Source organism: Staurois parvus, unplaced genomic scaffold (assembly GCF_062004578.1).
Source record: "Staurois parvus isolate SC_StPar_1 unplaced genomic scaffold, SC_StPar_1.0 ptg000191l, whole genome shotgun sequence".
In the NCBI taxonomy this organism is placed as follows: Eukaryota; Metazoa; Chordata; class Amphibia; order Anura; family Ranidae; genus Staurois; species Staurois parvus.
Genome location: NW_028317987.1, coordinates 6,443,376 through 6,454,758, shown reverse-complemented (window position 1 = coordinate 6,454,758; position 11,383 = coordinate 6,443,376). Strand labels below are relative to the sequence as shown.

Here is an 11,383-nt window from a genome sequence, read left to right as displayed (position 1 = left end):
CACCCATAATACTTCAGCCTCATCACACTCTCCATCAACTAGGTCCTCTTTCACACTCGCTCTGAGATCACTTCTCACATAGAGACAGACTCCACCCCCTTTCCTATTTCCCCCGTCTCTCCGAAAGAGAACCTAGCCAGGAATATGAATGGCCCAGTCATGTGAGGAATGAAGCCAAGATTCAGCAATACCAATTCAATCCTAGTTCTCTTCATGCACCAAACCTTCCAACTCACCTATTGTGCTGGGCACACTTCTGGCATTGGTGAACAAACACTTTCATTCACTGACACCTTGTCCATTCACTGACACCTTGTTCATTCACCGACACCTTGTCCATTCACCGACACCTTGTTCACATGGATTTTGTGTATTTTTTATTTTCATAAAAATGGTACCAATTCCACTGGTTATTTGTAACATGGGAACCTTCTTACCATCTGTCATAGCCCTCCCCCCATCTTTCCCCATTCCACCCCCCAATAAGTACTGACCCGTCTGATCTGTCTTCCTCATTATAATCGAATTCTCCCTCCCCCCTCCATCCTAGTTTATATATTCCTCCAGCCTTCCAATAAACCCCTCCCCCAGCACAGCAGACCCCCTTCCAATTAGGTGCAAACCATCGCTAGCATATAGGCTGCACCCCAATGAAAAGTTAGCCCAGTGCTCTTGGTCAGGCCTCCATTTTTATTCTTACCCTGCTATCAATGGCCAACCCGGTCCCACACTTCATCCATGTCTTTGGGGACCTCTGATCTCCTTATGAACTGTTCCTTCCATGATGAAGATCAGCCATGGAGTATATCTGAGGTGTATATCAGGGTGTGCTTCTTCCCCACATGAGAGCTGGGATGTCCAGCAACATTCATCTAGAAGACATTTCCCGCACTCAAGGCACTAATACACCTCCAGGGTTGTGTGGGACCCCTGATGTACAGGAAGACAGGACTTCAGTGAGGAACATTTCCCTCACTCAGGACAGGAAAGTGGCTTCACCCCCGTGTGAAGTCTCTGATGTCTGTGAAGACTGGACTTATCTGAAAAACATTTCCTGCACTCAAGACAGGAATACGGCTTCTCCCCCGTGTGAGATCTCTGATGTGTGTAAAGATGGGACTTCCTTGAAAAACATTTCCCGCACTCAGGACAAGAATACGGCTTCTCCCCTGTGTGAGATCTCTGATGTGTTTGAAGAATGGACTTATCTGAAAAACATTTCCTGCACTCAAGACAAGAATACGGCTTCTCCCCCGTGTGAGATCTCTGATGTGTGTAAAGATGGGACTTCCTTGAAAAACATTTCCCACACGCAGGACAGGAATATGGCTTCTCTCCCGTGTGAGATCTCTGATGTCTGTAAAGATTGGACTTCACTGAAAAACATTTCCCACACTCAGGACAAGAATACGGCTTCTTCCCCGTGTGAGATCTCTGATGTGTGTAAAGATTAGACTTCTTTGAAAAACATTTCCCACACTCAGGACAGGAATATGGCTTCTCTCCCGTGTGAGATCTCTGATGTGTGTGAAGATTGGATTTCCGTGAAAAACATTTCCCGCACTCAGGACAGGAATACGGCTTCTCCCCCATGTGAGATCTCTGATGTTTATGAAGTATAGACATCTCTGAAAAACATTTCCAGCACTCAAGACAAGAATACGGCTTCTCCCCCGTGTGAGATCTCTGATGTGTGTAAAGAGTAGACTTCCTTGAAAAACATTTCCCGCACTCAGGACAGGAATACGGCTTCTCCCCTGTGTGACATCTTTTATGCCTATTAAGTCTGGATTTATAACGGAATCTCTTCCCGCACTCAGTACAGGAGAACCTCTTCCCTGTTGGAAGGCCGGCCTGGTCCCGCACAGTCTGAGGTTCCTCAGGATACGAGGAATCCGATGGTCCATCTACACTGGGTGGTGCCGGATGGACATTGGAGGGAGCCGGGTTTTCTCCTGGACTATACTGTGTGATGTCCTCATCTTCTACTTTCCAGTCTGGAGACAAAGTGAGACAATCCTCTGAGATTTTCCTCATCTCCCGGCCATGGACTAAAATACAAAGACAGAGGATTACTAGACAGGAGCTGATTGGTTCCCCCAAACCAGGACTCCGCCCACATCAGGCAGCTTGGTCTCTGAGGAGCTTACAATTCCACCCTCAAGGGAACTAGGAAATGGCTCCTCTGATCTCCTACCAGGTCATTTCTTTATTCATGGACCTTAGTCAGAGAGTGAGGAAACAACCAGAACTGTCTTTTATAGGAGGGACAGTGATGAGGGGATTATAGGACGAGGGTCCCCACCCCCTCTATCACTCATCGCCATCTTCCCAACACAAGAAGTACTGCACTTCCTTATTTAGTCCATGATTTAGTCATGAAGAACAGCGGGGCTGAGCCCCACCAGAGGTCAGAGAGTGAGGATGGGGGGAGAACAACCAAGATGAAGACTGGACTGATCCTGAAGACCACCATCATTGGGGTATTGACTCCTCCCTCATTATCACTTTCTGTTTAAGGGTCCAAAGTTGGTGGATGTTATCACATTATTATCACCATGTAAAAGTTTGTGCTCCAATCACATCATCCGATATAAAATGTCCAGCTGGGAGGAAATGGGGGGAACAAAAGAAAATCCATATTATGTGTATATATAGCAGTGGGGGGAGAGCAGAAGTCAGGAGAATGTAATGTACAACATAGAGTATATAGTGCAGGGGTCAGGAGTATGTAATGTACAACATAGAGTATATAGTGCAGGGGTCAGGAGTATGTAATGTACAACATGGAGTATATAGTGCAGGGGTCAGGAGTATGTAATGTACAACAGAGTATATAGTGCAGGGGTCAGGAGTATGTAATGTACAACATAGAGTATATAGTGCAGGGGTCAGGAGTATGTAATGTACAACATAGAGTATATAGTGCAGGGGTCAGGAGTATGTAATGTACAACAGAGTATATAGTGCAGGGGTCAGGAGGATGTAATGTACAACATAGAGTATATAGTGCAGGGGTCAGGAGTATGTAATGTACAACAGAGTATATAGTGCAGGGGTCAGGAGTATGTAATGTACAACATAGAGTATATAGTGCAGGGGTCAGGAGTATGTAATGTACAACATAGAGTATATAGTGCAGGGGTCAGGAGTATGTAATGTACAACATGGAGTATATAGTGCAGGGGTCAGGAGTATGTAATGTACAACAGAGTATATAGTGCAGGGGTCAGGAGTATGTAATGTACAACATAGAGTATATAGTGCAGGGGTCAGGAGTATGTAATGTACAACATAGAGTATATAGTGCAGGGGTCAGGAGTATGTAATGTACAACAGAGTATATAGTGCAGGGGTCAGGAGGATGTAATGTACAACATAGAGTATATAGTGCAGGGGTCAGGAGTATGTAATGTACAACAGAGTATATAGTGCAGGGGTCAGGAGTATGTAATGTACAACATAGAGTATATAGTGCAGGGGTCAGGAGTATGTAATGTACAACATAGAGTATATAGTGCAGGGGTCAGGAGTAGGTAATGTACAACATAGAGTATATAGTGCAGGGGTCAGGAGTATGTAATGTACAACAGAGTATATAGTGCAGGGGTCAGGAGTATGTAATGTACAACAGAGTATATAGTGCAGGGGTCAGGAGGATATAATGTACAACATAGAGTATATAGTGCAGGGGTCAGGAGCATGTAATGTACAACAGAGTATATAGTGCAGGGGTCAGGAGTATATAATGTACAACATAGAGTATATAGTGCAGGGGTCAGGAGTATGTAATGTACAACATAGAGTATATAGTGCAGGGGTCAGGACTATGTAATGTACAACATAGAGTATATAGTGCAGGGGTCAGGAGGATGTAATGTACAACACAGAGTATATAGTGCAGGGGTCAGGAGTGTGTAATGTACAACACAGAGTATATAGTGCAGGGGTCAGGAGTGTGTAATGTACAACACAGAGTATATAGTGCAGGGGTCAGGAGTGTGTAATGTACAACACAGAGTATATAGTGCAGGGGTCAGGAGTGTGTAATGTACAACACAGAGTATATAGTGCAGGGGTCAGGAGTACGTAATGTACAACATAGAGTATATAGTGCAGGGGTCAGGAGTATGTAATGTACAACATAGAGTATATAGTGCAGGGGTCAGGAGTATGTAATGTACAACAGAGTATATAGTGCAGAAGTCAGGAGTACGTAATGTACAACATAAGAGTATATAGTGTAGGGGTCAGGAGTATGTAATGTACAACACAGAGTATATAGTGCAGGGGTCAGGAGTACGTAATGTACAACATAGAGTATATAGTGCAGGGGTCAGGAGTATGTAATGTACAACATAGAGTATATAGTGCAGGGGTCAGGAGTATGGAACGTACAACATAGAGTATATAGTGCAGGGGTCAGGAGTATGTAATGTACAAGTTATATAGTATAAGGGTCAGGACTCTCAGTATTAGTATTCTGTAATCAGTGGAAGCTTAAATTTGTACTGTAGACAACATGTAGAGGTGAGCTGGGATTAAACCATCATGAAACAGGTTAGATTGGAGATTAACAAATCCTTGGCCAGAAGGGTGGCGTTGGACGTGGTATACTTGGACAGAGGGGTGGCGGTGGACGTGGTATACTTGGACAGAGCGGTGGTGGGGGACGTGGTATACTTGGACAGAGAGGTGGCGCTGGATGTGGTATACTTGGACAGAGGGGTGGCGGTGGACGTGGTATACTTGGAGAGAGGGGTGGCGGTGGATGTGGTATACATGGAGAGAGGGGTGGCGGTGGACGTGGTATCCTTGGACAGAGGGGTGGCTGTGGATGTGGTATACTTGGACAGAGGGGTGGCGGTGGACGTGGTATCTTTGGACAGAGGGGTGGCGGTGGACGTGGTACACTTGGACAGAGGGGTGGCGGTGGACGTGGTACACTTGGACAGAGGGGTGGCGGTGGACGTGGTATACTTGGACAGAGGGGTGGTGGTGGACGTGGTATACTTGGACACAGTTACCCACACACGGCTAATGTGTAAGGTAAAGTCTATGGGGATGGAAAAATCTGAATGTAAATGGATAGAAAACTGGCTAAAAGATCGTATTCAGAGAGTAGTGGTTAATGATTCATACTCTGAATGGTCTGGGGGTGTCAGTGGTGTACCCCAAGGTTCAGTGTTATTAGTGGGGTACCCCAACCTTCAGTGTTATTAGTGGGGTACCCCAAGGTTCAGTTTTATTAGTGGGGTACCCCAAGGTTCAGTGATATTAGTGGGGTACCCCAGGGTTCAGTGTTATTAGTGGGGTACCCCAAGGGTCAGTGTCATTAGTGGGGTACCCCAAGGTTCAGTGTTATTAGTGGGGTACCCCAGGGTTCAGTGTTATTAGTGGTGTACCCCAAGGGTTCAGTGTTATTAGTGGGGTACCCCAAGGTTCAGTGTGATTAGTGGGGTACCCCAGGGGGTCAGTGTCATTAGTGGGGTACCCCAAGGTTCAGTGTTATTAGTGGGGTACCCCAAGGTTCAGTGTTATTAGTGGTGTACCCCAGGGTTCAGTGTTATTAGTGGGGTACCCCAAGGTTCAGTGTTATTAGTGGGGTACCCCAAGGTTCAGTTTGATTAGTGGGGTACCCCAAGGTTCAGTGTTATTAGTGGGGTACCCCAACCTTCAGTGTTATTAGTGGGGTACCCCAAGGTTCAGTGATATTAGTGGGGTACCCCAAGGTTCAGTGATATTAGTGGGGTACCCCAGGGTTCAGTGTTATTAGTGGGGTACCCCAAGGGTCAGTGTCATTAGTGGGGTACCCCAAGGTTCAGTGTTATTAGTGGGGTACCCCAGGGTTCAGTGTTATTAGTGGGGTACCCCAAGGGTTCAGTGTTATTAGTGGTGTACCCCAAGGTTCAGTGTTATTAGTGGGGTACCCCAAGGTTCAGTGTGATTAGTGGGGTACCCCAGGGGGTCAGTGTCATTAGTGGGGTACCCCAAGGTTCAGTGTTATTAGTGGGGTACCCCAGGGTTCAGTGTTATTAGTGGGGTACCCCAAGGTTCAGTGTTATTAGTGGTGTACCCCAGGGTTCAGTGTTATTAGTGGGGTACCCCAGGGTTCAGTGTTATTAGTGGGGTACCCCAAGGTTCAGTGTTATTAGTGGGGTACCCCAAGGTTCAGTGTGATTAGTGGGGTACCCCAAGGTTCAGTGTTATTAGTGGGGTACCCCAAGGTTCAGTATTATTAGTGGGGTACCCCAGGGTTCAGTGTTATTAGTGGGGTACCCCAAGGTTCAGTGTGATTAGTGGGGTACCCCAAGGTTCAGTGTTATTAGTGGGGTACCCCAAGGTTCAGTGTTATTAGTGGTGTACCCCAGGGTCAGTGTTATTAGTGGGGTACCCCAGGGTCAGTGTTATTAGTGGGGTACCCCAGGGTCAGTGTTATTAGTGGGGTACCCCAGGGTCAGTGTTATTAGTGGGGTACTCCAGGGTCAGTGTTATTAGTGGGGTACTCCAGGGTTCAGTGTTGGGACCCTTACTTATTAATATATATAAACAATATGGGGTGTGAGATTATAAACCCCATTCCAGTCTTTGCAGATGACACCAAGCTGTGCCGGGGAATAACGTCCTTACAGGATGTCTCCAACTTACAAGCCGACCTCAATGCTCTGTGTAATTGGGGGGCTATGGGGCCAATGAGGGCTAATGGTGATAAATGTAAGGTTCTGCACTTGGGGGGCTAAGAATATGCATGCATCATACATACTAGGGGGGTACAACTGGGGGGGTCAATGGTGGAGAAGGGTCTGGGGGGGTCAATGGTGGAGAAGGATTTGGGGGGACAATGGTGAAGGATTTGGGGGGACAATGGTGGAGAAGGATCTGGGGTTCTGGTAAATTACCAGCCTAATAATGGCAGCAATGAAAAGCTGCGTGTTCTAAAGTGAGCAAAATCCTCTCTTGTATTAGAAGAGGTAGAGACTCCAGAAACAGAGATATCACCCCCCCCCCCCCCGGTACAAATCATTAGTAATACCTCATCTGGAATATGCAGTTCAGTTTTGGGCTCTAATTCACAAAAAGAACATTGGGGAACTGGAGGAAGTACAGAGAAGGGCAACCAAACTGATACAAGGCATGGAGGAGATCAGCTATGAGGAAAGATTAGAGGAACTGAATGTATTCTCTACTGAGAAGAGGAGATTAAGGGGGGATATGATCTCCATGTATAATACATAAGGGGGGGGATATGATCACCATGTATAATACATAAGGGGGGATATGATCTCCATGTATAATACATAAGGGGGGGTATGATCTCCATGTATAATACATACATAAGGGGGGATATGATCTCCATGTATAATACATAAGGGGGGATATGATTTCCATGTATAATACATAAGGGGGGATATGATCTCCATGTATAATACATAAGGGGGGATATGATCTCCATGTATAATACATAAGGGGGGGATATGATCTCCATGTATAATACATAAGGGGAGGTTATGATCTCCATGTATAATACATAAGGGGGGGATATGATCTCCATGTATAATACATAAGGGGGGGATATGATCTCCATGTATAATACATAAGGGGGGATATGATCTCCATGTATAATACATAAGGTGGGATATGATCTCCATGTATAATACATAAGGGGGGGATATGATCTCCATGTATAATACATAAGGGGGGATATGATCTCCATGTATAATACATAAGGGGGGATATGATCTCCATGTATAATACATAAGGGGGGGATATGATCTCCATGTATAATACATAAGGGGGGGATATGATCTCCATGTATAATACATAAGGGGGGATATGATCTCCATATATAATACATAAGGGGGATATGATCTCCATGTATAATACATAAGGGGGATATGATCTCCATGTATAATACATAAGGGGGGGATATGATCTCCATGTATAATACATAAGGGGGGACATGATCTCCATGTATAATACATAAGGGGGGATATGATCTCCATGTATAATACATAAGGGGGGGATATGATCTCCATGTATAATACATAAGGGGGGATATGATCTCCATATATAATACATAAGGGGGATATGATCTCCATGTATAATACATAAGGGGGATATGATCTCCATGTATAATACATAAGGGGGGGATATGATCTCCATGTATAATACATAAGGGGGGACATGATCTCCATGTATAATACATAAGGGGGGATATGATCTCCATGTATAATACATAAGGGGGGGATATGATCTCCATGTATAATACATAAGGGGGGGATATGATCTCCATGTATAATACATAAGGGGGGATATGATCTCCATGTATTATACATAAGGGGGGATATGATCTCCATGTATAATACATAAGGGGGATATGATCTCCATGTATAATACATAAGGGGGGGATATGATCTCCATGTATAATACATAAGGGGGGGATATGATCTCCATGTATAATACATAAGGGGGGATATGATCTCCATGTATTATACATAAGGGGGGATATGATCTCCATGTATAATACATAAGGGGGGATATGATCTCCATGTATAATACATAAGGGGGATATGATCTCCATGTATAATACATAAGGGGGGATATCAGCTCCATGTATAATACATAAGGGGGGATATGATCTCCATGTATAATACATAAGGGGGATATGATCTCCATGTATAATACATAAGGGGGATATGATCTCCATGTATAATACATAAGGGGGGGATATGATCTCCATGTATAATACATAAGGTGGGATATGATCTCCATGTATAATACATAAGGGGGGGATATGATCTCCATGTATAATACATAAGGGGGGATATGATCTCCATGTATAATACATAAGGGGGGATATGATCTCCATGTATAATACATAAGGGGGGGATATGATCTCCATGTATAATACATAAGGGGGGGATATGATCTCCATGTATAATACATAAGGGGGGATATGATCTCCATGTATTATACATAAGGGGGGATATGATCTCCATGTATAATACATAAGGGGGGACATGATCTCCATGTATAATACATAAGGGGGGATATGATCTCCATGTATAATACATAAGGGGGGATATGATCTCCATGTATAATACATAAGGTGGGATATGATCTCCATGTATAATACATAAGGGGGGGATATGATCTCCATGTATAATACATAAGTGGGGATATGATCTCCATGTATAATACATAAGGGGGGATATGATCTCCATGTATAATACATAAGGGGGGATATGATCTCCATGTATAATACATAAGGGGGGGATATGATCTCCATGTATAATACATAAGGGGGGATATGATCTCCATATATAATACATAAGGGGGATATGATCTCCATGTATAATACATAAGGGGGATATGATCTCCATGTATAATACATAAGGGGGGGATATGATCTCCATGTATAATACATAAGGGGGGACATGATCTCCATGTATAATACATAAGGGGGGATATGATCTCCATGTATAATACATAAGGGGGGGATATGATCTCCATGTATAATACATAAGGGGGGGATATGATCTCCATGTATAATACATAAGGGGGGATATGATCTCCATGTATTATACATAAGGGGGGATATGATCTCCATGTATAATACATAAGGGGGGATATGATCTCCATGTATAATACATAAGGGGGGATATGATCTCCATGTATAATACATAAGAGGGGGATATGATCTCCATGTATAATACATAAGGGGGATATGATCTCCATGTATAATACATAAGGGGGGGATATGATCTCCATGTATAATACATAAGGGGGGGATATGATCTCCATGTATAATATATAAGGGGGGGATATGATCTCCATGTATAATACATAAGGGGGGGATATGATCTCCATGTATAATACATAAGGGGGATATGATCTCCATGTATAATACATAAGGGGGGATATCAGCTCCATGTATAATACATAAGGGGGGATATGATCTCCATGTATAATACATAAGGGGGGATATGATCTCCATGTATAATACATAAGGGGGGATATGATCTCCATGTATAATACATAAGGGGGGATATGATCTCCATGTATAATACATAAGGGGGGATATGATCTCCATGTATAATACATAAGGGGGATATGATCTCCATGTATAATACATAAGGGGGGGATATGATCTCCATGTATAATACATAAGGGGGATATGATCTCCATGTATAATACATAAGGGGGGGATATGATCACCATGTATAATACATAAGGGGGGGATATGATCTCCATGTATAATACATAAGAGGGGATATGATCTCCATGTATAATACATAAGGGGGGGATATGATCTCCATGTATAATACATAAGGGGGGGATATGATCTCCATGTATAATACATAAGGGGGGGATATGATCTCCATGTATAATACATAAGGGGGGATATGATCTCCATGTATAATACATAAGGGGGGATATGATCTCCATGTATAATACATAAGGGGGGATATGATCTCCATGTATAATACATAAGGGGGGATATGATCTCCATGTATAATACATAAGAGGGGATATGATCTCCATGTATAATACATAAGGGGGGATATGATCTCCATGTATAATACATAAGGGGGGATATGATCTCCATGTATAATACATAAGGGGGGATATGATCTCCATGTATAATACATAAGGGGGATATGATCTCCATGTATAATACATAAGGGGGGGATATGATCTCCATGTATAATACATAAGGGGGGATATGATCTCCATGTATAATACATAAGGGGGGGTTGCTGTAGGAAAGTCCTGGATTCTTTCTTGGATACACAGAATATAACTGGATGTAACATTTATAGGGAAAGTTGATCCAGGGAATATCCGATTGCCTCTCAGGGGGTCAGGAAGGAATTTTTTCCCCTGCAGGAGCAGATTGGATCGTGCTTTGCTGGGTTTTTGCCTTCTGGTGGATCAGCTGTGGGTGTCGGATTATTACTTTTATTTTTATTGGTACAACTAGATGGATGTCTTTTTTCAGCCAGACTAACTATGTAACTATGTAGGTCCCACACCGCTGCCTCCCATCTCCTGAGACTGCACTCAGTGACTTGGGTCTGAGACACTACAGACATATCCCTCCACCCGGCACAGCCAGCAGATAACAGAGAAGGTCCCCTGGAGGAGTCAGGCACAAGGCAGGAGACCCCAGTCACATGTCCTGGGTGCCTACATTATGCAATGCTTATAGGAAAAATCAACATTTTTCTGCCAGCTGAACCCCAGAACCTCCATAAATCCAGTCTAGAGACATAAATTGTGTCTGCAGCACAGAGAAGGAAGATTATCCGAGAGAAATCCAGGAATACAGGACGGGGAACACAGCTCAGGAAAGTGACCAGGGGATTACAGGCTGATATCA

The 11,383-nt window shown here is 43.7% G+C and overlaps 1 protein-coding gene across 1 annotated transcript in view; it reads right to left on the bottom strand.

Annotated features, from left to right (window-relative positions):
• Window positions 1-364: 364 nt before the first annotated feature.
• The window catches only part of LOC149461929 (uncharacterized), a 147,641-nt gene continuing 136,622 nt past the window's right edge, over window positions 365-11,383 (bottom strand). Inside the window, exon 5 of the mRNA XM_089677756.1 lies at window positions 365-2,088. Coding sequence (XP_089533882.1) covers window positions 973-2,088 — 1,116 coding nt within the window. The 3' untranslated portion in view covers window positions 365-972. The remainder of the gene's footprint in view (window positions 2,089-11,383) is intronic.